This window comes from Molossus molossus, unplaced genomic scaffold (assembly GCF_014108415.1).
Source record: "Molossus molossus isolate mMolMol1 unplaced genomic scaffold, mMolMol1.p scaffold_m16_p_18, whole genome shotgun sequence".
Classification (NCBI taxonomy): Eukaryota; Metazoa; Chordata; class Mammalia; order Chiroptera; family Molossidae; genus Molossus; species Molossus molossus.
In genome coordinates this window covers 61,677,971-61,704,620 of record NW_023425353.1, presented here as the reverse complement: position 1 = coordinate 61,704,620, position 26,650 = coordinate 61,677,971, and the positions used below count along the sequence as shown (strand labels likewise).

General features: G+C 55.9%; 2 protein-coding genes across 5 annotated transcripts in view; one reads left to right on the top strand and one right to left on the bottom strand.

Moving 5' to 3' along the window:
• The window catches only part of FYCO1 (FYVE and coiled-coil domain autophagy adaptor 1), a 73,116-nt gene that overhangs the window by 28,016 nt on the left and 18,450 nt on the right, over positions 1–26,650 (top strand). For 2 of the 3 annotated variants that reach the window (XM_036266555.1, XM_036266556.1), the window contains exons 9-14: positions 898–990; positions 1,713–1,831; positions 3,933–4,100; positions 7,740–7,889; positions 8,601–8,812; positions 11,085–11,229. In XM_036266555.1, coding sequence (XP_036122448.1) covers positions 898–990; positions 1,713–1,831; positions 3,933–4,100; positions 7,740–7,889; positions 8,601–8,812; positions 11,085–11,229 — 887 coding nt within the window. The remainder of the gene's footprint in view (positions 1–897; positions 991–1,712; positions 1,832–3,932; positions 4,101–7,739; positions 7,890–8,600; positions 8,813–11,084; positions 11,230–26,650) is intronic. The other variant, XM_036266557.1, reaches the window with a different exon arrangement.
• On the bottom strand, positions 17,792–23,897 carry CXCR6 (C-X-C motif chemokine receptor 6). 2 transcript variants are annotated; one of them, XM_036266558.1, is made up of 3 exons: positions 23,769–23,897; positions 22,547–22,682; positions 17,792–19,076 (listed from the first exon to the last, which is right to left on the bottom strand). In XM_036266558.1, the coding sequence occupies exon 3, from the start codon at positions 19,053–19,055 to the stop codon at positions 18,033–18,035; it is 1,023 nt and encodes a 340-aa protein (XP_036122451.1). In that variant the 5' UTR covers positions 19,056–19,076; positions 22,547–22,682; positions 23,769–23,897; the 3' UTR covers positions 17,792–18,032. The 2 variants fall into 2 exon arrangements, with proteins under 2 accessions (XP_036122451.1, XP_036122453.1); XM_036266560.1 differs by having other exon boundaries at positions 22,551–22,682.

The following is a 26,650-nucleotide window of genomic DNA, read 5'->3' as shown; positions in this document are numbered from 1 at the left end:
GAGAAACATCAATGTGAGAGTCACATCGAGTGGTTTCCACCCACACCACCCCAACCACAGCCGGGAACAAACCGCAACCGAGGCACGTGCCCCTAGCGGGAACTGAACCTGGGTCTCTCTGGTCCGCAGGCTGACGCTCTTAACCGCTGAAGCAGACCGACCAGGGTGATGTTTTTTTTTTGTTTTAATTAAAAGAGCAGGATGTTTACAAATTCAGTTCGGTGCTCCTTTTGAAATCTTGAAAGATCTTCAAGCCTGTGCCCCATCCCCAATGTTGCAGCAGTCGCAGGAGCTGAGTGGGGCTGCCCACATTAAAGGGGACACGCCTCCTCTGTATTTTCCTTGCAATTCTTTATGGAGTTACCTAGCCCTTTGAGGCATGTGAGTTTGCGACTCCTGCTGTAGTCTCTGTAACCTACCTCAAAATGCCAGCAGCTTCTGGGCCTCGAGTCCTGTGTCTGGCTTTTCGGTCCCTTCAAGGGGCCATTCTGGTAGCAGGTGCAGTTGGGAGAACTGACTCAGTTATCACAGGGCCCTTGGAATAGGTGAGAACAGTGGTTACCATGTGCCTTTGATGCTGCACAAAGGAAAGGGGTTGAGTGAGGACAGCTTTGGTTTCCATGCTCATCCCTTGTCTGTATCCAGGGCTGCACACTCTCAGACCACTGCTGACCCTCTGCTCTTAGGCTGCTATCGCACTGCTTCCGCAGATGTGCCTCCTGCCTGTCACCCATCCCCGCAGCCTCATGTGGCCAAGGCCACTGTTTCCCTTGCAGAACTGAAATTCTAAGTTTGGGGGGAAGAGAGAGGTAGCTAGTTTTTACCCTTTTTGGGGATGTGGCTGAGGGAGGCTCAGAGCAAGGACCCACATCTGCATCCCTTTCTCACCCTCTCCAGGTTGCCACTGCAGAGTGCGGGAGCCTCCGGGGCCAGCTCGAGGACCAAGGCTGGCAGCTGCAGGCGGCCAAGGAGACCGTGCGGAAGCTGGAGGTAGGCCCGGCCCAGGGGCATGCGCCCCGGAGCCCTGATCAGCAGCTGGCCACCTGGGTGGGAAAGACCGGTGTGGTGGCCTCTGCCTGGTCATTTCTGCTCTCAGTGTGTGGACTTGCCAGGGGCGAGGGCATCTGGTTTGGTTTCACTGGACCACTGAGGGGCTCCCTGTAGGACTTCCAGTTCCCAAGCTGAAGCTGTTATTGGTCACTTTTGCAGACACCCTGAGTTTGTATCAAGGTCCTTTTTCATTTCCTGGACACCTGGCGGGAGCTGCCAAGTGTGTTCTTCACCCAGCCTTATGGACAGGGAATAAGTTGTCCTTCGTCGTCCCTGCAGACGCCCTCTGGGTCAGTGATTCTGAACTAAGCAGGAACAGGGCAGTACTGAAACCACCAGCTTCAGGGCCATGACTTTTTAAACTGAATCCTGCTCGCTGCCACCCCCTCCCACTCCCCCTCGAGATCCTGATACCTGCTGCCCCCCCCCCAACCACCACAACCAGTTGCAATTGATGCTTAAGGGACATCATTACAAATGAGAGTGTGTCACACTCCACAACTACAGAACAAAGGTTCTCGGCCTCTTGACCTTGGAAACAAACAAAAGTCCTTCCAGTTAGAAGTGACCCAGCCAGATGGGGTAGAGAGCACAACAGTCTCCTCATGGTGTCTGACATGCTTTTGCAAGCTGAGTGTCTCCTCCCTGGTGTCCTGTGCCAGGCTGCCCAGGCAGATATGGGAGATAAGCTGAGCCATACCAGCAGCCACCTCTCGGAGTGCCAGGCCGCCATGCTGAGGAAGGACGAGGAGGGGGCCGCCCTGCGCAAGCACTTGGCCAGGTTAGTGACACAGCCTCCCACGCAGCCAGTGGCAGTCTTCAGAGAAGGGCGTGTTGGGTGCAGTCATCTAGAAAGTCAGCCACTCATCGGAAGTTAGAGAAGTTCTTTTTCAAGAAAAGCCACAGCCCCAGAAGGGCTGGTACCCGAAACATGCCACCGAGAACCTGGCTGGCTGCCTGTCGCGGCCCAGTAGGCAACGGGGCCTTTCTCCTCACTCCACGTTCTTATCTCTGGCACAGCGGATTTCAACCCAGGAATGTCATGCTTTGCAAAAACTAACAGGAAGAAGTTGGGATATAATAATGGTAATAAAAGCAGGAAACACGTAATGCCTGAAATGGAGCAGGCACCGTTTTTAAATATTGTGCATCTAGTTGCCCATTTAATCCTCCCAATAGTCTGATGAGGATGGTATTATTTACCCCCATTGTATAGATGGGGAAAATGAGGCTCAGAAGAGTTAAGTGACCTTCCCAGGGTCAGACAGTATGTAAGCAATGGTAGGAGGATTAGAACCCAGACCATTTGGCTCCAGAGTGTGTTTTCTCAACAACTGCCCTAAAAAGTATACAGACAGACAGTTTTGTGTTCTGTCTTACTGTAGGGTCCTGGTGTGTGTGTGTGTGCGTGTGTGTGTGTGCGCGCGTGTGTGCGCGTGTGTGTGCGCGTGTGCGTGTTTCCCCGCTATGGAGCTGGCTTGAGCTCTCCTCTCTCAAGCTGGTCCTGAGCGGGTGAGTGTGCTAGGGACCCGGGCCGGCTTGTGTTCCTGCAGCCTGTCTGGTGCTGTGAGAGCACATCATGCTGTCACCCTGGGGTTTCTTTTTAATCTTATGGTTTGGGCCTCTGTGTGGCCAGCCCCCAGGCCTTGTCTTCAGGCTTGGGGCCACCTGAAGTGTGAACACAAGCCCACATCTGGTGATGAACCAAGATAGTTAGTTGTACAGGGGCCTGATTGAAACAGGAGATGCTAGGACCGAATGGCATGTGTGTCCCCCACAAAGGCAGGCACCCAGACTGTGTCAAGGGTTTTATTTTTCTACCCACCCCTCCTCCAACCCTCCTTGGAGGCCTGGGCCCCAGCCCACAGGAGAGCCTGAGCTTGTCGGGCGGTCAGTGGCCTGGATGTGCATTTCTTCTCTCTGACTCCTGCCTGCCGTGAGCCAGGCTATGTTCACTGGCGGTTTAAACAGAACTTCCTCAGTTGGTGATGTGTTTTTTAAAATGCTGTAACAGTGGCTGTTTGTGAGATTTCAGAGCCATTGTTTTAGCTGCTCCAAATTGCTTAATCCTTTAGCCCAGGATTGGATTTTATGTTGCTCATTGTGTGAAGAAACCATGGCAGCGTGTGTGTACCCATGAGATCAGTGGGCAGAGTCTAGTAAATAACCAGCTGACAACATTGTACTGGACTTGAAAAGGCTGGGAGGGATACCATTTAGTCCATCTCTGCAGAGCCCTGTGTGTACTGGAGCTTTACAAACGTCTTGCTGGGCTCGGGGGTTCATAGAGCATCTTTGGAAAACCACTCCTGAGGGGATAGCCGAGCTGAAAGAGGGGCGCACGGCCGGGCAGCAGCTCAGCTCAGCCAGCTCCCTCCGCTGAGCTGTCAGGAGCACACACGGCCGTGCGGATGGAGGGCCTGCCGTGTGCCTGACGTGTGCCTGGCACCAGGCCCCGAGTGTAGACTCACAGAGACACGTGGAAGACTGCCCTCCGTGTGGTCACCTCCAGGAGCCTGTGCCCCTCTCTCTTTTCTATCCTGACTCCTTTTACTTTTGCAAATACTCTCCATTGCTAACCCCCGAGCCTTGCTCTGTGGGCTCCTTTTAAAACCTCTGTCCCTGCCCAGGGTTCAGTTCAACCTGGGGTGCTCCCGATGCCCCTTGCATCTGTGTGGGTTGTGGTGAAGAGTGGTGTGTGAGAGGGGTCTTCGGGGCGAGAGGAGTGCACCACCTGCGAGCAGGAAGTAGCGAGAGGCCCCTTCCCTGTGGGGGGGAGGCTGGGAGAGAGCGGGACCCCTCAGTAGAGGCCTTGTGAGCCCAGAGGCACAGGGGAAGCTGGCAGGAGTGGGCAGTCAGGAAACTCACCACTCTTCCTCCAGGACCCAGGAGGAGCTTGAAAAAGCCATGACACAAATCCAAGAGTATTGCAGCAAACTCTGCCAGGAGGTGACAGACCGGGAGAAGAATGACCAGAAGATGCTGGCTGACCTCGATGACCTGAATAGAACCAAGAAGTACCTGGAGGAACGGCTGATAGAGCTGCTGAGGTGAGTGTACGGGTAGGGGTCAGCAGGTGCCCAGGTTCACCCCCAAGCTTGGTGTTTCTTTAAGAAATGCAAATGTTCTTTAAGGGACTCTTCATGGGAAATGGCCCTCCCCCCTTTGCCCCTCCCCCACCTCCACTCACATACAGGTTCTGCTCAGGTGCTTGGCAGCCTTGTAAGAGTGGATTTCAGTGTCCCACCGGTGCTCCCCGGGTTTGCGTTTCCATGTTGCTGTGTAATCATTTTCAGAATCTGTGCTTCGCCACAAGAGCGGTGGTACTGCCTCACGGAACCTCCTGCCCTTGCCCCTGCCCTCTTTTCTGAGCCCCGCCTCCTTCCCATCGCTCTCCCAGGGCTGGAGCAGATATCAGGGCCAGCGCAGGTGCGAGGCAGCCTGAGGGGGCCTGGAGACACCGGCCAGCGCAGGTGTGAGGCAGCCAGTGGGGGCCTGGAGACACTGGCCAGCGCAGGTGTGAGGCAGCCCGCGGGGGCCTGGAGACACCGGCCAGCGCAGGTGCGAGGCAGCCCACGGGGGGCCTGGAGACACCGGCCAGCGCAGGTGCGAGGCAGGTGTGAGGCAGCCAGTGGGGGCCTGGAGACACCGGCCAGCGAAGGTGTGAGGCAGCCAGTGGGGGCCTGGAGACACCGGCCAGCGCAGGTGAGAGGCAGCCAGTGGGGGCCTGGAGACACCGGCCAGCGCAGGTGAGAGGCAGCCCGCGGGGGCCTGGAGACACCGGCCAGCGCAGGTGTGAGGCAGCCCGCGGGTGCCTGGAGATACCAGCCAGCTCAGGTGCGAGGCAGCCCACAGGGGCCTGGAGACACCGGCCAGCACAGGTGTGAGGCAGCCAGTGGGGGCCTGGAGACACCGGCCAGCGCAGGTGCGAGGCAGGTGCGAGGCAGCTCGCGGGGGCCTGGAGACACCGGCCAGCGCAGGTGCGAGGCAGGTGCGAGGCAGCTCGCGGGGGCCTGGAGACACCGGCCAGCACAGGTGTGAGGCAGCCCGCAGGGGCCTGGAGACACTGGCCAGCGCAGGTGCGAGGCAGCCCGCGGGGGGCCTGGAGACACCGGCCAGCGCAGGTGCGAGGCAGGTGCGAGGCAGCCCACGGGGGCCTGGAGACACTGGCCAGCGCAGGTGCGAGGCAGGTGCGAGGCAGCCCTCGGGGGCCTGGAGACACCGGCCAGCGCAGGTGCGAGGCAGGTGTGAGGCAGCCCTCGGGGGCCTGGAGACACCGGCCAGCTCAGGTGCGAGGCAGCCCGCGGGGGCCTGGAGACCCGGAGGCACAGCGAGCCCCTCTGCCAGCCGCCACACAGGCCTCGAGCCCAGAGCTACCGCCTTAATCCTTAGAAGGGGAAATCCTGATTTTTTTATGTGAAATTGCTCTCTGTTTTTTAAGTGCTTAACTTTTTATTCATTTTTTTTAAATATTGTTGTTAATCCTCACCCGAGGATATTTTTTTCCATTCATTTTTAGAGAGAGTGGAAGGGAGGGAGAGAGGGATATATATATATATATATATATAGAGAGAGAGAGAGAGAGAGAGAGATTGATTTCTTCCTGCACATGCCCCCTTCTGGGGCCAGGGATTGAACCTGCAATCTGAACGTGCCCTTGACCGGGAATCGAACTCGCAACCCTTCGGTCCTCGGGCCGATGCTCTAACTGCTGAGCACACTGGCCAAGGCAAAACTGTCTTAACTTTTAAACACTGGCAAAAATTTTTTTTAAACACGTTAAAATTTTAAAACTTTTTCTGACAAAATTTTCAAATACACAAACAACACAGCGAGGCACACCCTGCGCACCTGTGCCCAGCTTCACTTCACTACCCGAGGCCCGTCCCGTCCCGCCTCACTTCCTCCCACCCCCACTCCTAGCTCATTCCGAAGCTGCTCCCAGATACCACGTCCTCCCCCAGGGTTTCAGTCTGCATCGCTCTCATTTTGAACGACCACATGTCATCACCACACTTAAAATGAACTGTGTTCCTAATATCACGTTTCTAGTCAGTGTCAGTTTTTTTTTCAGTTGCCTTACAGTGTTTCCTAAGCAGGATCTAAATGAGATCCATACTTTGCATGGTGATATTTTTCTTAGCTCCCTTTAGTCTGTGGGTTTCCCCACCCTCTCTTCTTAACATTTTTTCTTTTTTACTTCAGAAAAATCCAGGTCGTTCATCTGGTAGTTCCCATGGCCTGGAGCTTGCTGATTGCACCCCATGGTGACATCGGCTTGTTCTCCAGCCCTGGATCTCCTGTAGAGGGGTGGTTGAGCAGCTCTCGGCCCTGCTGCACACTGGGACCTCAGGGGGCTACTGAGAAAATGCTGTGTCTAGGCCCCGGACCTCCCACAGCGGGCCAGAGTCTCGCTCACAATGCTCCACAGCCTTGGCCTGTAGTTCTGGGCTGCCGAGAGCCGCGTCGCTCTGACTAGCCCTTTCGTGGAGTGTTAGTAGCCATGGGTAAGCACTGTTAGACCGGATGATTTATTTGGGGTTGCAGGACGGTGATATGAGATTATAGCTGCAGTGGAATTTGAAACCTTTGCCTACGTGTCATCAGTTTCCAGATGTGGACTCGGGGCCTTGGTGGCCCCTGAGCACAGACATCCCCCAGGTCCGCAGCGCCCCCATTCCCAGGGTGGGCGCCTGGCTTCCTGGGACAGCACGCACGGGCTGCGGACCGGCGGGAGAGGTGCTGGCCCAAGGAAGAGCTCCTACTTCCTGACAATGTCATGTGTGCTCAGAACCAATCAGAGTTCCATTCTGGCGTTTGGATTCGGGGGAATGTCTGGGGTTGATGTGAGTCCCTGGCTAGTGGTGGAGCCACCTTCCCTCAGGACCTGCGTGGCTCTGGTGCTGGTCATTAGGGCTGAGGTGCTGCTGGGCCACATTAACCCTAGGATGGTGGCGGGGGTTCCATCTAGGAAAGATTAAAACCTTCCCGTGTCAGAAGCCACGAGCCCCCGAAAGTGGCCATTAGAAGCAATAGGAAGTCTGTACACACCTTCCCCAGTGTACCAGGTATGTCCGGACCCTGCCAGACCTTTCTGAAAAGCCTCCTGCTGCTTTCACACTTGCCTCCTGGAGTGACTACTAGGTCTTGGGGGACAGGGGGTGATGAACATCCCAGCAGATTTTCAGGCCGGGACATCTTTGATCTCTGCCATGATTAGCTGTTACTTGAACCATAAACCATGCAAACGTCCAGGCCCCAAGTACATTTTAAGATTTGAGTGGGCGCACATCGTGGTCCTTGGGCTCGGCACACAGGCTGTCCAGTCATCCTGACAGCTCGTGTAGCTTAAGCGCCCAGTGGCCTTAGGCACGGTCATTTGGATGCCCGCACTGCGAGTCACCCTTGTCCACACTGGCCACTGCAGTTGGCAGAGCCGTTTCTGGACACCCCAGGTCGCCTCTGTGCCTTCATGTGTGGCGCCAGTTAAGGCCTGCGTATTGGGCGCGTCCTACTGCGTCTGGGACTGATGGTGACAGGAGACCTAGAGTAGGGTGCGCTTCCGAGATAAAGGTGGATGTTCCTTCTCTGACTTGGGGAATTTGGAGTCAGTCTTGAAATGAATCAGGAATAATTCTCTTGTCTTTATGGAAATCCTTCCATTCTTTCCTGACGTGGCGTCGTCGCAGGGACAAGGACGCTCTCTGGCAGAAGTCAGATGCCCTGGAATTCCAGCAGAAGCTAAGTGCGGAGGAGAGGTGGCTCGGGGACTCGGAGGCCAACCACTGCTTCGACTGCAAGCGCGAGTTCAGCTGGATGGTGCGGCGGCACCACTGCAGGTCAGCGGGCCCGGCCCGGGCAGGGCCCAGTGCCGAGCGGACGGCTGTGGCAGGCGCTGGCATGAGGCCGGCTGCCTCCAGAGAGCAGAGCTTCTGGGCTGGACCTGGGCAAGGAGGGTGCATTAGGCAGAGTCATAGCAGGACACTCGGGGAAGAGTGTTTAATACAGATGTGTGGGTGGAGGTAAGGGACCCACGGGGATGTGGGCACCCAGAGACTAGCAGCCTGGACCCCTCGGCTTGCAGAGACCAGAGGGCAGTGGTAGTACTGGATCCCAAGGAGAGCGGGGGCTGAGGCTTCACTGGAGGAACACAGACACAGAACCCTAAAACCCAAAGACTGGTCGGCACAGATGAGTCTCAGAGTGTGGCCAGAGCAGGGGGAACACGATGGCCCAGGCCCTGAGGGTCTGTTGTCTCTCAGGGCCTCAGCCACACCCAATCCCTGTGTCGGGGAAGGTGGTCTCGGCCACACACTTGATTCCCCGGCCTCCCACGGCCGTAGGAAATACACCTTCTCCCCCCTGAGCTCACCAGGAAGGCTTTATTGGAGTCTCAGCAAGTGGGCCTTACGGCTGCTCTCTGAGGAGGGACAGAGCCGGGTGACGAGCAGTGTGGCGGCCAGAGCCCAGCACAGAGCCCCATCCTGGGTCTGAGCAGGTGACGTGAGGCCCAGGCACCGTCCTCACAGCCCGCGCTTGTCTGGTCCCAGGATATGTGGCCGCATCTTCTGTTACTACTGCTGTAACAACTACGTCGTGACCAAGCAGGGGGGCAAGAAGGAGCGCTGCTGCCGAGCCTGCTTCCAGAAGCTCAGTGAGGGCCCCGGCTCGCCGGACAGCAGCAGCTCGGGCACCAGCCGGGGGCAGCCCAGCCCCACCCTGTCCCCAGCCCATGCTGGGCTGCAGGCCACCGGAGGCCCAGGTAGGCTCCTGCTGCTGCCCTCGGTGTTCCCGGGGTGCCCCCGCGACACCGCTACGCCATCTTGACTAGTTAGCTCACAGCTCAGTGCAGTGTTTTCCAAACCTGGGTGTTGAAAAGGTGCTAAAAACGGAGTGCCACCAGTTTGAGACTTTCTTTTTGATGTAATTAGGATTGAAGGAGAATTGAAACGGGAATAACTTTCTCCTGCTATGAGTCAGGGTTGTGAGCATGAGGTCTGTGTCCCTGTTACCGCTCACGGACTACCAGTGGACCGTTGCCCACACTTGGGAGAGGCTGTCTCCCACAGCCTCGGCCCACTTCCCACCCTCTCCCAGGGTAACCGAGGGCCAGGCGTCGTGTCTGGAAACGACACGTCCTTCAGTCTTCTGTGGCTCACATTCTCTCAGTGGCCCAGGAGACGTGTTCTCCTTCCTGTCCTCTCACTTGGCACAGGAAGAAGAAGCGGGACTTGGTGGCAGCTGCTCCTGCTCTGAGCACGGCCTAGCTGGCCAGCCCAGGCTGCCCTCTTGGGGCCTGGCCCGCGGTGAAATGCAGAGGCAGAGCTGACATGGCGAGGGCAGAGGGGCTCCTGCTCTGCTCCCTGGGGACCCCTCTTTGGCATCTACCTGGATCCGGGCCAGCCGTCCAGGGCCTTTTGTTTAACTGGATCATAAGGAGGTTGGCAGGGCCCATTACCCACATTGGGTACAAAGGCCTGCTCCGGGCGGGGGGTGTGCTTTGCACAGCTTAGTGTGCACATCTTTGCTCATTTAAAATGTTTTAAATTAATTGACTTGAGAGTCCTTTATGTATTCTGGATACAAGTTATTTACAGATGTGTGTTTTTAAAATATTTTCTCCCAATCTATAGCTGGTCTTTTTCTTTCAAAGAGCAAAAGTTTATCATTTTGATGAAGTCTAGTCTACCCAATTTTTTCTCATGGATCGATTTTGTTTTTTTTTCTGTGTGTATCATATGTATCTTTGCTTAACCCAAGGACTCAAAGAATTTTTGGTTTTCCCTAGAAGTTTTATAGTTTTAGGTTGCACATTTGGGTCTCTGATCTATTTTGAGTTTATTTTTGTGTATGGTACATACTCTTAATAGAAATTCTCTTTCTTTCTTTCTTTCTTTCTTTCTTTCTTTCTTTCTTTCTTTCACATGATTGTCTAATTATTTCATTACCATTTTTTGGAAAGTATTTTCTTGTCCTATAGAATTGCCTTTGCATCTTTGTCAGAAATCAGTTGGGTCTTCCAGTCCATGAACATAGTATAGCTCTCTGTTCTTTATGGTCTTTTTTGATTTCTCTCAGTGGACATCAGTGTGGGACCCTGAAGCTCTTTTGTGTCTGGGCCTGTACAAAGAAACCGACCCCTGGCCCCCTTTTCAGCCGGTGCCTCCACCCTTTCGTTATGCAGACTTCAGACGAGAGGAAGAACGACCCTTCTGAAGTGTGTCCCACCCCAGTAGCATGTGTCAGGGCCAGCAGGGAACTTGTAGCTCATAGGAACTGGAGTCTCGTGCTCTGATCGCTGGCGAGTGTTCCGGCGACAGCCGAAGGGCCACTGCACCGCAGTGCTGAGGGCACGTGTTTCGATTTCTGACGTTTCCTGTCTCTTTTTCGGTTTATCTGCCTTCTTCCCTCCCTCCCTGTCGTTCTCTTTTCTTCTTTCTTCCACCTCAGACCTGCCATTAATTTTCCATGAGTGTTTGTGGGTGGGCATTGCCTGCGGCGTCCTTCCTGCTGCGGCGCCGCCAAGCTGAGCACAGGTTCCCGGGGCAGACACAGTGGTCTCCCCGCCCCACCCCGTGGATTGGTGTGAAGAGCAGGTCAGACGGAATCCCGCTTTCCAAAGGCAGGGATGGTAGTGTCTCACGGAGCAAGGATTCAGGAGCACAGAAGTGTGTTTACTTCTCTGTTAGCGTCTTTCCTGATACGGTTTTGATGTTTTTTTCCTTCTGACCAAGGGGCCTCAGTGACTGTAAGATCTTGAAACCTCTCTAAGCCCCCAACTAAAAGGGCTTAAGAGAAATCTCTTAATTTGAGCGTTCGGTTTCCTCTGTAGCCCCATCCTGCTTTTCGGACACGTCCCAACAGCCATTTCTCACACATCTGGACAGGGCAGCCGTCGGCTGGGTGGGCACTTACCGTGTGTCCTGGTGGCTCGTCCTGCGTGGCTGTACCCCTCCCTCCCCCGTGGCTCGCTCCCCATCCTGTGCGTAACCGTGTGTGTTTCTCTTCTCTCCTGATCTGCCTCCGCGGTCCAGGCGCAAACGCAGACCTCAGGTCGCCAGACGACACCATGTTCGACATCATCACAGACGAGGAGCTGTGCCAGATACAGGAGTCCGGCTCCTCCTCGCCTGAAACACCCACTGAAGCGGACTCTCTCGACCCAAACGTGGCCGAACAGTGAGTAGACAGCTCCGTTTCCAGAGAGCTCATTAAGTGCCTGGCCCTTGTGCTTTCCTGTCGAAGATCCAGGGCGGTTGGAAGGAGGACTGGCCACCTCTGCCTTAGGGAAGGTGCCTCAGAACAGTGCCGGGGAGGGAGGGCCCTCCAGGAGCACCAGCGCTTGGGAGTGGCAGAGGCTTCCGGGAAGGCAGTGGTCCCCCGAGCTCGGCATCAAGGCCCTTCTGGCTTGGACAGCTCCGCTGATCTGCTGCACTGCCATGCAGAGTGCCACAGTTGGGCGGCTCACACGCCAGAGATCCGTTTCCCACTGTTCTGTAGACTGCAGTCCGGATCAAGGGTTGGCAGTGTTTCTTCGGGGCCTCTGCCCTTGGCTCGCAGCCCACGCTGCGCCTCTTCACGCCGTGTCAGCACCTGTGCCCGGGTGTCTGCGTCCAGCCTCCTCGCACACACGGGTGCCCTCGGACTGGACGAGGGCCCGCCCTGATGGTCTCATTTTAACTAGCCTCTGTAAGGCCGGAACTCCAGATACAGTCGCCTCTGACATCCAGGGCTTAGGACACCAGCATGAATTTGAGGGGGACACACTTCAGCCCATTGGACAGCCCCGCTGTGCTCCCTCAGCCGTGCTCAGCCACGTGCTGCTCTTTAAATCCCGTCCATGCTGGGCCCCCCGTCAGGCTGTGGGGCCAAGAGCCCCTGGGCCCAGTGCTCTGAAAGCAGTGAGCGCAGACCCGCCCTCTTCGGAGCAGGGCGACTCCCCTCAGCCAGCCTGTGCCAGTGCCTCCTGCTTGTGCTCAGGGAGCCGGCCCCAGACCGTCCTGATGGTGCAGATGACAGCTGGGGACCCGCAGGCGTCCCTTAGTGCTTATTGTCCGTGGCCTCCTCAGGGTTCTGGGCTACCTGTGTTCCAACACGGAGAGCTTTGCCAATTTTTAAATATACGCAGTAACTGCACCAAGTGCCACCATATTCAACGTCAAGAGTCTGTGTCGTGGGGCCCGTGGGAAAAGGTCCGTCCCCCATGGCAGCCGGCCTGGTGTTTCCCGGCCTCTGGAGTCGGGCTTACATGCAGTTTCCACGGCAAAGCTCTAGAAGGAATCGGATGGCTCCCAGGTCCAGGTGTTTCTTGACATACTTGCCGTGCGGTTAGGGAGTCTTTGACACTCTCGCCGACTGAGATTGAAATCTCTGCTCCTCTCTTTCTGCCAGAATTGAGAGGTGGATTTCTGCCACGCGGCAGGTGGTGTGTTTCCTCCGTGGGCCTCTCGACGCAGGGGAGTTGAGGCTCGGGTGGACCTGTGTTCTCTTACTGGAGAGGGCCTGCACCACCAGGTGTGGCCGCATGGGGAGAGCCGACCTCATCACACACCCAGAAAGCTCCTGCTCACTGTGGCTTCTGTGACTTGGGGCCTTTTTTTTTTCCTTCTGGAGACACCCCCAGCTCAGAATTCTTCCCTGACGGCAGCAGCCTGCACGTCCCCCCAACCCTAGGGTACTACGTCCCTCTCTGCTGTCATCACCTGGCATCTCTTTGCTGGCAGGGCCTGACTCCAGCCAGGTGGTGGTCAGGTGAGCAGGACCGAGCTCCGAGGCCGGGAAGGGCAGCCTTTGGCTGCGGCCCACGTGGGAAAGGGACCCCGCAGCCCTCTTTCCCGCGCCTTCCCCCTTCCCAGCAGGAACAAAGCTGCAGGTGTCTGACCTCCGACAGGGTGTGCGTTTCGGTCCCGGGAAATCAGGAAGTGTCCCAGGGAAGGAGCTGTCAGTGCGCTGGCCCGTGGCCCTCGGGGCGGGTCCGCAGCGCAGACCCGAGCCTGACGGGCAGGACCTGCCGTCCCGAGTTTTCATAAGAAGCCAGCCGTCCACGTCGGTCAAGGGCCTGCCTCGTCACACACCCTCTTGGCATGTTACCTAGAGGTAGACCCAAGCATCTCTCGTGGCTTTTTCTTATATTCTCCCCAAGTTTAAAACCAGTCTAAACCAGCAGGGGGCTGGGAAAATAGAGGGGTAGAGAGTCCAGGATGTGTCTGAGCATCCCTGACAGGAAGCTTAGAGAAGATCAGCAGGTCCAGAGGCGGAAGCGGTCCAGGAGGGACTGAACACTGGGTGAGGGTCGCGGGAAAGAGGCTGCTTGGGACTGTGTGGCTGCAGGTGACCGTCGAGCACGGTCCCCGTGCCGGCAGCTTTGACACGTGGCCTCGCTGGGTGATGACCCCATTCCACTCCAGCTGAAGGTGCCGAAGCCTCCCCAGGCCAGGTAGCTTGTCCTAGGCATTGGCTGTGTCAGAACCCGGCCGCCCCCGTCCACGTGACGAGGACAGCTCTCTTGGCCGGTCCCCCTTTCCCCATCTGCACATCAAAGCCCTGCCCACCTCCTGCCCCTGGCCGTGCCTTCCCACACATGCACATGAAGTCGTCTGTCTTGCCCTTCCTGTGAGTGAGGGACAGGAAGAGGTCCCCAAGCCAGACCGTCAGGGAGACCTGGCTGATGCCGCAGACTCCGAGCGCCCTTCGAGCCAGCAGCCTCCCGCACGCAGCACAGAGCTCGGGGGTGGCATGAGGCAGGGGCACAGCCCTCTCCTCGGGCGGAACGCCCCAGTCCTGGCTGTGTACGCTGCTCCGCCACCAGCCCCTCCGTCCCCACGGGCTGTTGTCGGGGCGGGGCTGGGCAGAGAAGGAGAGAGCTGCGGGCCTTGGGCCCCTTGGCCTGCCCAGCCTGCACGCTGCCCTGGCTTCCTGGAGGGCTGGTGCCCTGAACCGGCACCTGGTCCGGTCCTGATCTGCTGCCTCCAGGTTCCGGGGCTCTGGGCCTGTGCCCCGACTCGCCTCCCTTCCCTGTCCAGGAGAGGCAGCCTGCATCTGGGAGCCTCCCGTGGGGGTGCACAGCCGGTGTCGCGTTTGCCTGCATGGTGTGTGTAGGACTGACCTGCGTGTCCGCTGCTGTGTGCCCAGCACCTGGCACCGAGCAGCCCACTTGTTTTCTCCGAGGAAAATCACTCCCAGAGCCCAGACGATGCTGAGTTTAAACTCACCCACAGAGCATCATTGCTGGTAATTGTTTTAGAACTAATGCTTCGTGGTCAGATGCTTGGGGGAACCGTGGTGGGTTTGTCACCAGCCAGGTGATTTCATGCCGTGTGTCTCAGAAACAAAATAAGAACAGGATATGGTGATGATGGTTAAGGCTGGAAAACCACGTTGCGCTTGGGTTAACTCAGCATCTCTGCTTCCGGATGAGTGGAGCTGGCAGGCACCTGGGGCCCTTCGGCGGCTTGAACCCTCTCTCACCAACACTTGGGGGCAGAGAGAGAGTCTTCCCTGGGTGGGCTTCCTCTCTGCAGCAAGGTGTTGGCAGTGCCCGTGAATCATGGACCGGGCATGTGGAGAGGGGCGCTGCCTTGGAGGGCGGGGGGGGGGGGGGGGGGACAAAAGCTAGCGTGGTGCCTGCCTGCCCTGGGCCTCATGGTCTTGGCTCCGCCTCTACCCCCAGTAGAGGCGGCCTCAGGCTTGTCTCTCCTACAGCACCATCCCCTCAGTCCAGAATGCGCATGATCACCTGGGCTTCTCTCAGGGAGCCTCTGAAACCAGGGCCACCTGTGTTCACACGGGGCCCTGCGTCCATCTGTGGTCTCTGCGTCCATCTGTGGTCTCTGCCAGGTGTGGGAAGCATGGTCGGGGAAGAGCACTTTCTCTAACCCCGGACCCTGAGGCCACACCCAGGGCAGACTGGACTCCCCGGGGCCACGCTCCTCTGGCCCTGCCCCCCGTGCTGTGCTGGTGTGAGTGAGTGAGGGAGCACCGAGGGGGAGACTGGACTCCCCGGGGCCCACGCCCCTCTGGCCCTGCCCCCCGGCCTGTGCCGTGCTGTGCTGGTGTGAGTGAGCCAGGGAGCACCGAGGGGGAGACTGGACTCCCCGGGGCCCACGCCCCTCTGGCCCTGCCCCCCGGCCTCTGCCGTGCTGTGCTGGTGTGTGTGAGCGAGGGAGCACCGAGGGGGGAAGAGCAGGTCTGAGGTTGGGGACTCAGACTGCACGGCTGTTGTGTGGATGGAATGAAGTCGGGACGCAAAGCCCTGTGGCCTGGGTGGGCTGTGCCAGTGTCTGTGCCAGTAATGAATGGCATGTACCCAGGGGAGGAACTGGAAAGTCATCTACTCCTAGGTGTGACAGGGAAGGGCCCAAAGACTGTAGGACCAATGAGTGACTGATGAGGCGGAAGGTGAAGGGACATTCAGCTGCTGTGCTATTCTTGGGGACAGATGGGCAGGGTTCTCAAGCCGCAGAAGAGCCTGGGGTGGGTACAGTCTGGCAGGTGCCTGGTCTCATTTCACTCAGCCAGGCAGGTACCTGGCCGAGGAGGAGCCAGCGGCCCCAGCCGCCACCCCTCTTGCCGTGGCCTGGCAGCCCCAGCTCGGCCTTCGGCGTAAGCGTCGAGCCTCCAGGCGCCCCTGGAGTGGTGGGAGAATAGGCCGGGGAGCCGAGTGCTTCCCCGAAAGGCACAAGGCGGAGCTGCCACCGAGCCAGTGTCGGAGTGACCCAGAGCCCTGCCTTCCCGTCCCCAGACCACTCCCTCCATGGGAACCTGGGAGATGCTGCAGGGCCCGGGCCGGCTCTTCTCTCCTTTATCCGGTGCGGGCCTGGGCCGGAGAGCTCGACAGAAGGCAAGTGCAGGGGAGAGGACAGGGACGCCCCGTCGAAGCCACTCCGAAGAAGACAGGCCGGCCTTGCCAGCAGGAGAGGAGCAGGCTTGTTTGAGGACGGGCGCTGGCCCGCGTGCCCGCGCAGGGAAGAGACTCCTTGTGGGCTTAGACGCTTCGGTGAAACAGGGTGAATTACGTGGCCCTGCAAGGCCCGACCTCTCGGCTGGGCCAGCGTGCGTGTGGCCTGCTGTGCCTCCCTGGAGGGCACGGAGCAAGCCTGCCACACCTCACCACTCGGCCAGCTTCCATCTCGTGGTGTTCGTTCTTTGTTGTTGTTTTAAATTTATTGGGGTGACATCGGTTAATGAGATTATATGCTTCAAGTGTACGGCTGCGTAATACAGCATCTGTATATCACATGTGTGCTCATCCCCCAAAGTCTCTCCTGTGCTCATGTATTGACCCCCTTACCCTCTTCAACCCTCCCATGCCTGCCCCCCCCTCGGGAACCACCATACTGTTGTCTGTGTCAGTGAACTTTTTTGTTTGTTTCTTTTGTTCATTCATTTGTTGCTTTCTGTTTTATATCCCACATCATGAGTGAATTCATGATTCTTGTCCTTTTCCATGTGACTTATTTTGCTTAGCATGGTACTCTCAGGATCCGTCCATGCTGTCGCAAATGTCAGTATTTCATCTTTTCTCCTGGCTAAGTAGTACTGCTAGTTCTTGTGAGAAAGAGCAAGAACTCCTGCAGCTTTGGGGCCCTCCAACCCATGAGTGCAAACTGCTAGGCACTTCGTATGCGTGGTGTCAGGCCCGCACGCCGGCCCTGAGAGGTCAGCAGTATCAGGTTCCATGTTTCACCAAAACAAAAGAGGTGAAGAGATTACCAGCTGGTCTTACCAACTAGTGAGGAACAGAGCTGCAGCTCAACTCCGGTTTATCTGAACCTCAAAACCACATGATCTAGCCAGTTCTGGCCTATGTAGCTGTTGTCAGCTGGTCCTCCGTAAGCTGTGAGTGATTCGTGACTCATGAACCAAAGAGGCAACTTTCAGCCTATTGAGCAGATAGCTAGGGTCTAATAGACACGCACAGTGTCTGACATTTAAAACTCTGCCACACTATGGAGGTTAAACGAATGCACCTCACATTTCGGGCAGGACATTGCAAACCACAGACAAGGAGCTGAGGGTTTTCATTGGTCTATTCTACCTCCTCGGTAGAAAGTTTGCAATTGTAACTTATTTCTTGTGCTCTGGCCCATAAGTAATTTCCCGACAAGTTCCAGGCATTAAAGTAGAAGCTGCCTAAGGGATCCAAGTGGTTTGGAGACTTTTAAAACGTTTTATTTCTTAGTTAGGAAAATCATACACTGTTTGATATGTGTGTAGAAATGAGAATTATATATACATAAAGGGTGTGTGTGTGTGTGTGTGAGAGAGAGAGAGAGAGAGAGAGGGGAGGGGGGGGGCATAGGATAACTCAGTTTTAAAATGAGCAGACCCACCAAAGACTCCAGTTTAGAAAGACTTCTTTGATTCATGATATTCTCAGACTCGGCTGTGCGGCTTTCTAGCATTTTCTGGAATTCTCGACCGACTACTTATTTGGGCCCATTCACATTCCCTGCTGCCAGTCTTCCAGGATGAATCACAGGGAACAGCAGCATCCACCTGTGTAGAAGTCAAGCCAAAGGGGAGGCGGAAGCTGACCTCGTTTGCGAGGGGCCTGGTGAGGGGTCCGAGCCGTAGGGCCGGCACTTGTTTTCATGGCTGCGTCATCACGGCTGCGTCCCAGTTGCCCAGAGAATCTTCCATGGCACCTGCTGTCAGCCGTGCTCCCTCTTCACCCTCAGTCTGTCTCAGTGAAGGGGGACCCAAGGGCTCTAGTCCCACGTCATTTTCCTGGTGTCGGAACTGTTGGGGTGGAAGAGGAAATCCCTACAGGTCTCCACTGCCCTTCGAGCTTTAGGCTCGTGTGCTCAAGGAGCCGACAGGTGTGTGCATGCCTGAGAAGAAGCATTCCACACCAGCTGCAGCGTTGGGTTCCTTCCCCACGAAAATGCACAAGCGATAGACAAAGCCTTCCTGGCCGCAGCAGCGGACACAGCTGCCTGTGCTCCCGCAGGCCCCTGAGCAGCCTCTCCACGCCTGCCAGGCTACAGCTGGACCATGCTGGTGGCCTCCGCGTTCTGGGAGGCGGAGCACGTCTTGGAAAAGTCCTCTAGAGACTTCTGCCGGCTCGAGATTCCCAGGTAAGGGAGGCAGCCAATGTCTTTCCCAAGTTTCCAGAAGTTCTTCCGAAACTTCAGGCTAACGAAGGCATAGAGCACAGGGTTCAGGCAGGTCCGCAGGTAGGCAATGGCCTCCGTCACCATGGTGGCAGAGCTGAAGCTGGTCATGGCGTGGTACTCCCAGCTCGTGCTGCCTACGAGCTTCACAAGGTTGTAGGGCGTCTGGGTCAGCAGGAACACAGCCAGCACCAGGAAGATGATCTTGAGGGACTTGTGGTTCTGGAAGCCTCGGGCATGAAGCAGGGTCTTGATTATGACTGAGTAGCAGACAATCATGATGAACAGTGGCAGGAAGAACCCCAGAGTCATCTGGGTGGCAAGAACCACGGTGGAAATCACCTCGGAGTAACCACAGACACAGAAGTCTAAACAGTTGACATGGCCGTAGATGATCTGCGGCAAGGAAATCAGCAGGGAGACCACCCACGTGGACACGCAGACGGCCTTGCCCCAGCTCATCCACTTGGCCTTCTGGTTATAGGCTTTTGTGGCCCGAACCACCGCAATGAAGCGGTCCACAGTGATGCAGATGAGAATGAGCATGGACGTGTAGAAGTTCAAAGTATAGATGCCCAGCAGGATTTGGCACATGATCTTGCCAAAGACCCATTCATGGGTGACTGTGTAGGCCCAGAAGGGCAGAGTGCAGACAAACACCAGGTCAGCCAGAGGCAAGTTCATCAGGAACACGTCTGTCAGGCTCTTCTGCTTCTGGTAGAAGATGTATATGACCAACACCAGGGAGTTCCCCACCAGGCCACAGATGAACACGGTCAGGTACATGCAGGGCAGAAAGAGCTTCTTGAACTGCAGGAAGTTTTCGTGCTCTTGCCTGTTGTTGTTGGAAATGTTGAGCGCATGATCTCCGTAATAGTTGTAGTCATCCATAGTGTCTGTTCTGATGAACACCTGTGAGTCAAAGCACAGAATTCTATTTGGGCTGAGGCTTCACACCTCCTGTCTTCCCACTGTCCTGTCGCCCACATTGAGGGGCAAATAATCAAGTCCTAAGCCCACCACTGTTCAGCTCCGTGCCAGCACAGTCTGGTTCGCTGGAGAGAGGCAGTTCAATGGGGAAATGGCTCAGATGGGACAAGGAATTCTTCCTTAGTCCTAAAATTCTCATGATCTCACTCACGTGGGAGACCACACACATTCCATAAATCCTGTGCTGACTTTGACATCAAAGGGCACCTGTGTGATGGGCACAGTGCCCTCTGGAAGGGCAGCACAGCAGGGCCTGTCTGCACCTGCCATCCTGTGCCCCATCTGCTCTGAAGTGGACCCCTGAACCGCTTGTGGAAACTGAGGCACATGTCCCCTCCCGGGGCCCACCGTCAGGGAGACTGGACACCGGGAGGTGTATGAGGGATGGCCAGGACTCTTCTGCCTGGGTGGCCCAACCCTCCTGCCTTTTCTTGCTCTAACTGCATAGGTTTTAAAAGATAACTGATAGAAAAACAAGGCACAGAAAAGCACGTGGCTGCCCAGCACTTTGGCTGAGCGGGTCCCCTGAGCAGGGACTGGGGAGTTCTCCTGGCACCCCAACCCCAACTTTTCCCTTTATCACCTGTCACAGTCATGGCCACCATCAGAGCCTCCTGAAAAATTCTTGACCTTCAGGCATCTCTTAAGAGGTAGGTTTCCCCAGAAAGGAACATGGCTTTAGCTTTTATGACCAGCAGTTTAGGCTGAGGGGTCTCCTGTAACAGACGGAAGACCTGGTAGAAACGGGATGCCAGCTGGGAGGGTGGCCAGAGTCCGGTGGTCAGCCTTGCAGTGAGGCTGTAGCAAAGCCCAAATAGTTGCCCTTTTTGCCTGGGGCTCCTAGCCCTTCAAAGCCTCTACTTCCTTTGACCCTCTCTTTGCCCTTTGACCCCGCTGAAGACCACAGGCAGGGCATAGAGGTGATGTAACCCGTGGCGTGGGCACGGGCACCTGCAGCAGCCTTGACCTTGGAGTGCCAGGCCATTGCCTACAGCTTCGCACACACTGTGGCTCATTTCCAGGGACCTGGCGCCATACCCTGCTGGAACCTCAAGAAGGTGTTTTTTGTTGTAGTTTTTTAACTAAAGCACAGATATTCTTATTGCACATTTCAGAGTAGGAAGGAGACAGGTGTTTGGATTAGCAAAGTCAAAATAACAACCGGCCAGACAAGGGCATGAAAAGGAGACATCGTGTCTCCTCTCTGGTCTGCGCGGAGGCTGCTCCTGGCTGGAGCTGGCAGCAGCCCCGGTGCCGCCCTTGGCCTGTCCCGGGAGCAAGCACCCTTCTCTGTGCGGAGGCTGCCCCTGGCTGGAGCTGGCAGCAGCCCTGGTGCTGCCCTCGGCCTGTCCCGGGAGCAAGCACCCTTCTCTGCGCGGAGGCTGCCCCTGGCTGGAGCTGGCAGCAGCCCTGGTGCCGCCCTCGGCCTGTCCCGGGAGCAAGCACCCTTCTCTGCGCGGAGGCTGCCCCTGGCTGGAGCTGGCAGCAGCCCCGGTGCCACCCTCGGCCTGTCCCGGGAGCAAGCACCCTTCTCTGCGCGGAGGCTGCTCCCGGCTGGAGCTGGCAGCAGCCCCGGTGCCACCCTCGGCCTGTCCCGGGAGCAAGCACCCTTCTCTGCGCGGAGGCTGCTCCTGGCTGGAGCTGGCAGCAGCCCCGGTGCCGCCCTCGGCCTGTCCCGGGAGCAAGCACCCTTCTCTGCGCGGAGGCTGCCCCTGGCTGGAGCTGGCAGCAGCCCTGGTGCTGCCCTCGGCCTGTCCCGGGAGCAAGCACCCTTCTCTGCGCGGAGGACCTTGCCTTTGGGCGGGAGACCACAAAATGTCAGCCCTCTGGAGGATAGGCCAGCCCTGGGCTGCTGGGTAGGTGGGTCACATGAAGGTGGTGCTGCTGCTGCTGCACGTGGGGACAAAACTTGTTTTCTCATTGTTTAGAACGTGACAGGCAGCTTTGCTCTCCTGAGAGTGATGTCAGCTTACTCTTGAGTTTTTGTTTAACCCTCCTGTTACGGCTGCGGCTGGACCCTTACCTAACTAACATCGCACAGCTCCTCACGGGCCGTGCAGATTCATCTGGTAATTAGTGAACTTCAAGAGTGTGTGTACCAGATTGGGACTTCACAGTCTGAGCAGAGTATAAAAATTACTTTCCCACCCTGGCTGGTTTGGCTCAGCAGTTAGATGTCGGTCCATGGACCAGAGTCGCAGGTTCCATTCCAGTCAAGGGCACGTACCTCGGATGCGGTTCTATCCCTGGCCCTGGTTGGAGTCGTGCGAGAGGCAACCAATGAGTGTGTCCCTCTCCCATCGATGTTTCTCTCTCTCTCTCCTTCCCTCTCTCCCTCCCACTCTATCTGAAAATCAGTGGAAAAATATTTTCAGGTGAGGATTAAAAAAAAATTACTTTCCCTTCTAGAAATGTAAAAACCATGCACTTCTATCACCAAAGTTCTATGCTGATTTCTGAAAATTTAAAAAATAAATCTCTGGCCGGTTTGGCTCAATGGTTGGAGCATCGGCCTATGGACCAGAGAGTCTCGGGTTCGGTTCCCGCTAGGGGCACGTACCCAAAAAATGATAATAATTAAATAAATAAATAAAAACAAAACACTTTGGAAATAGTGTGTCTGATAAAAAAAAATAAGTGAATTGTAATTCAGATGAAATAGAGTGTAAGTAACATTTAGAAAGTGCTTTTAGCATTTTGGAAAATGTGATACATTTAAATTGCGTGCGAGAGAGGAGCCCAAAAGGAGCACAGCTGTCGCTGTCACAGCGACGGGGTCGGTCACGGCTCTTCACCTTGGTTCATGAACCCCTCCCTTGGAGAGTCTCAGAGAGGCCACAGACCTTTTCTCAGAAATCTGTGTCCATACACCTGCAATTCTGAGTGTTCACGCTCCCTTTGACTGCCACACACTCGACAACTCTCGTTAAGAATCCACAATGAGCCATAGGCTTTTGACTATATTTTTTTTAAACAGAAAAATGACCAAGTTTTATCAGCAGTTCACTCTGGCTGGTGAAATTAGGGGTGACTTATTTCCCTTATATTTTCCAAAATTTCTATAGTGCTAAACCATATTCTGAGAGAGCAGCCTGTCTCATTACATGCGAAAGAAACAGACAAGGTCATTCGGTGAACACACAGTGACTGTCTTACGTCCCGGGACGTCTGATCGTGCCGCTGCTCCCCAGGTCCCTGAGCTCACAAGCACGGACGGGTGCCAGGCCCGCGAAGCCGTCTGCACAGTCCTCCAAATCTCAGCCGCAGCGGCAGGATGGGGTTGAACCTAGAACAGTTGTGCTCTAAAGCCTGGGCACTTCGCACCAGCCTGCTGCAGGCAGGAATCCGAGAGCCCTGTCCTGAACCCATGAAAAGGAAGACAAATGACTCACCCACCAAGGTGCCTTGTCAGTTTGTTCCAGACGTGAGCTTTGCTCCGCAGCAGTCTGTCTGCCTCTCTGTGATGTGGTCCATGTTTCCGCTGAAGAGTTTTGAAGAACTCTCGGTGATTGGAGGAGACCAACCCATCTGCAGATCAGAACCCACATGACCAGCCTGCACCCATGTAATTTTGGGTCAAAGATAGGAAGCTGTGGCTCTTAGAATACCCTGCCCCCTGGCTGGTGATGGACTCGTCTGCCAGGACCTGAGAGGGCTTCTATTCGTAAACCGAAGGGGAGCAGTAAGCAGGTCTGACTCTGGCAGTCCACCGAAGATAGCATTTGTTCCTTAGAATTAGTTCATTCACTGGTCACGCGTCTCTTTGGAACAGTTTGGGTCTGGACCAATGCAAAGTCCACACTCTGGACTGGGTTCTGTGTATCTGTGCATTTCCAACACCGTAGCCACTAGTTCTCAGCCCTGCGGAGTAGGTATCCCATTTTATAGATGGGAACACCAAGGACCATAGTCGAAATAGCCCCGTGTGCACAAAGCTAATACGGGCACTTCCAGGATACAAACCCAGCTCCCTGTCATTGCCAGACCAGTGAACCGGGTGGCTTCTAGGTGATGGCAGGTCTGCCGGGGCCTGATGCAGCCCCGCCCTAAGCCCACTCCACTTGGGCCCCTGGGCAGGCGGTGCTCACCCGCCTGCTATCCTGGCTACATCATCCGCTTTCCTTCTGCTGCCCTCTGTTCCTGGAAGTCCCTAGATACTAAACTCCTGGATTGCGTTATACTTCTAGTCGTTCTCCATGGTCCAGAATAGCTGACACTTCTGGGAAGTAGCACTTGGAGGGCAGGAATTGGAGGAATGTCTGCCTGGGTCACGTTCCCCAGTGCCTCCCCTCCGTGGAAGGGATTCTGGGTAAAGATGTGGACTCCATTTCTTCTTCCCCAGAAGAAAGCTACCCTCTTGCTCAGTCACCAGGCCTCCCGTCCAGCCTGCCTCCCCCAAGGCTGGTGCTCTCTGCCCCGCCTGCTGGGCAAACCCTTCCTGTGCTCTTCCTAAGAGCAGGTCCTCGGGCACGGGGAGCAGGGACCCAAAGCAGCCCCGGGTCTCTAGAGAGAAAATACTCCTAGGATCTGGGCCCTGGGCTGGATGCTTCCATGTACAGTCATCTAGTCCTAGTCACAGATGAATAAACAGATTGGAGACATTAGCTCACTTACCCAAGAACACATCTGTCCCCAGGAGTCACCCAGGATCTTACTCGCTGTTCCCCGTACTCTGAGTATGCAGCACTCCCAGGAGCCCTGGTAAAAGACTGAAGATGGCTCGTGGATTTTCAAGTCTTTCGAATGAACTAGTTCAGGCTTTTCCCACCGAACTGGTACAAATAAATGATGTGTTCCTGAGGGCAGGAACCGCGATGCTGTGTGGAGTGTGCACCTCACTGATGAAGGGATGGGGTGGTGCGGGGACCTACAGATGAAAAAGCAGATGAATAGGCTAAACCAAATACTGGAGTGGAGGGGCCAAAGGCCCCACACTTCCGAGAGACACCTGTGGGGACACTTCAGAGTGGGCCGGCCCGACACTTTAGAAGCTTAAAGCTTCAAGAGAGGAGCTTTTTTCAGAGGTAAGCCAACCATGTCCGTGAGGACCAGTTCACGAGCCATATCTCACACAGGAGCACACTCTTCTCACTTAGGATCACTGGTTCTCGGTGGGGAAAGGAGGTCCCGACCTGCTGCCCCTCGCAGCCGTGCGTGCGTGTGGGGCGTGGGGCGTGTTTGAGAGCATGGCTGCGTTTTCACGCCTGCCCTGCACAGGAGGTTCTCCGGTGAAGACCTTGCCGCTAAGTTGGAGGAATGGAGCCCCTCGCAGTGTGGGGCCCAGGTCTGTGCGTCAGTCACTCCCCAGTGCCTGTTGTTAGCTGCCCGTGTGTAGTGCTCATTGTTTCCAGGGACTCGCTCTTCTTGGAAGTGCAATTCTGAACTACTTCGGGGCAAGTACCCCGTCGTGCGTCTTGGATTTCCCCTGGAAAATGCAGGCGTTTCCTCCCCTGGGGTGGGGGGTTCAAGGGCAATGGCAGCTAGGCCTGCTGCGCGTTTCCCTGGGAGACGGGGACCGACTGCTCCCTTTTCCCGAGCACCTGCCACCCAGCCCGAGCTCCTTGGGGTGTGAGGCGGACGAGGCAGAAGAGGCTCACTGTGAGACTGGGTGACAGGGCTGTGCAGCGTGAGTCAGAAGATCCAAGGAACTGGGCCTCACACCGCAGGCTGCAAGGGAGTCGGGTGTGGTTTGCTCAGCGGCGCCCCCAGGTGTTGGCTGTGAGAATGGGCTGCAGGTTTGCATGTGTCCGACCATAGTTACCAAGTCATCAGAAATCAAAAGATTACAAGTGCCCTTCTTCACTTGGGTTTTAGGCAGAAAGAAACTGATGACTAAAAGAAAAACTACTAGGAATTTACTTTAATAGTAAAATAAAAGGATACCCCTGATCCACAGTGAATGTGGTCTACACAACGAGCAGCCCACCCTTCTAACGCAGGCTGTTGAACAGAGCCTCTGCAGTGACGGGCATGTCCTGTGCCCTGCTGCCCGGCACGGTGGCCACTAGCCCATGTGGCTCCTGAGCACTTGAAGTGTGGCTACTGCAACCAAGGGGCCAGATTTGGGGTTTTAAAAAATTGTTTTTTGTTTTTTTTGATACGTGTCCCTAGCGGGAACCAAACCCGGGACTCTCTGGTCTACAGGCTGATGCTCCAACCGCTGAGCCAAACCGGCCAGGGCTTAAAAATTTTTTTTGATGAATTTGAGTTTTGATAGCCACATTAGGCTAGTGGCTACTGTGCTGGACAGTGCAGGTGTAAGCCAAAGAGCTTTGCAATTCACAGGAAACTTTTCACAGAGACAGGCTGAGCTGGGGGGCTGTAGGACTGTAATCGGCCAGAGCCCCACTCCTGACGGCTGGGCCTGGCCATGCAGAGTAGATGGACCCCCTGAGGAGGATTGTCAGCAAGATACTCAGGCTATCGGGCCTCCTGGGCGTCTGTCCTGCCTTGGCCAATCCGAACAAGCCGGGAATCCGCCCTGCAGAGTCCAAGTTGGACAGCAGTTCAATCAGAAGAGGCATTTTGACTTGTGAGGGAAAAGGCTGTAGGTTACAACTGCAGGAACCAAGCCGGAGGACCCCACCCATGCGTGACCCCTTATCCAGGCCAGCATAAACCCTGGACTGTATGGCTGGGGCCTTCTCTGCACCCAGTTTGTCTGTGGTCACCACTTGCTTCTTATTTGGCTCCAAATTGGAGCCTTGGTCATGTCCTCCTTTGTGGGCATTTGAAACAGAAAACCACCTTAGCCTGAGGCACATACTCTAAACACTTACTGAGCACAGGCTGTGTGCAGAGCAGGTGCCCAGATGACCACCCTCAGGGTGGAGCATGTTGACATAGGTGTGTGTGCCTCAAGACGGGTTCAGCTGGACTGGGCATAGGCTCAGGGACGGACACAGCAGGCAAGTGTGACATGCACCATCCGCGTGAGGCCACCACAGCTAGCAGTGAGCTCCTGTGGCCGAGCATGGGAGGACGGCCACTTGTGGCCAGAGTTTGACAACAGAAGGAAATGGGTCTGGTTGGAGACAGGCTGCCCCCTAGTGGCTCTGCCTTTGCTCCCTGTCATTCTCATACATGTTTAAATCCTTTGACATCTGACACAGTGCTTGGACATTTTCTACTGCATCCCACAGTAAGGACACATTTCACATGACTACCTGGGTGTGGACGTGTATAGACTTACAATCAAGAGCCTCATGAAACAATGCTTACCCTCACCACATACATTGATCATTCCTATTCTATTTTTCTAATGTTGGCCATAACTTAGTTGATTCACAACTTACTAAATGGGTCATGACCCACAGTTTGAAAATTATTGAAAAGACAGCCTGCCCCTAATCATTCCCTTGCAGACTGTACCGCCCACCCAGGCATACGCCCACCTCACCCCAGCCCCCCTCCGCCCCTCCCCACCTCGCTCAGCCCCTCGTGCAGGGCCTCAGCCAGGACCAGCAGGGGGCTGAGGGACCGCCTCTGGGAATCAT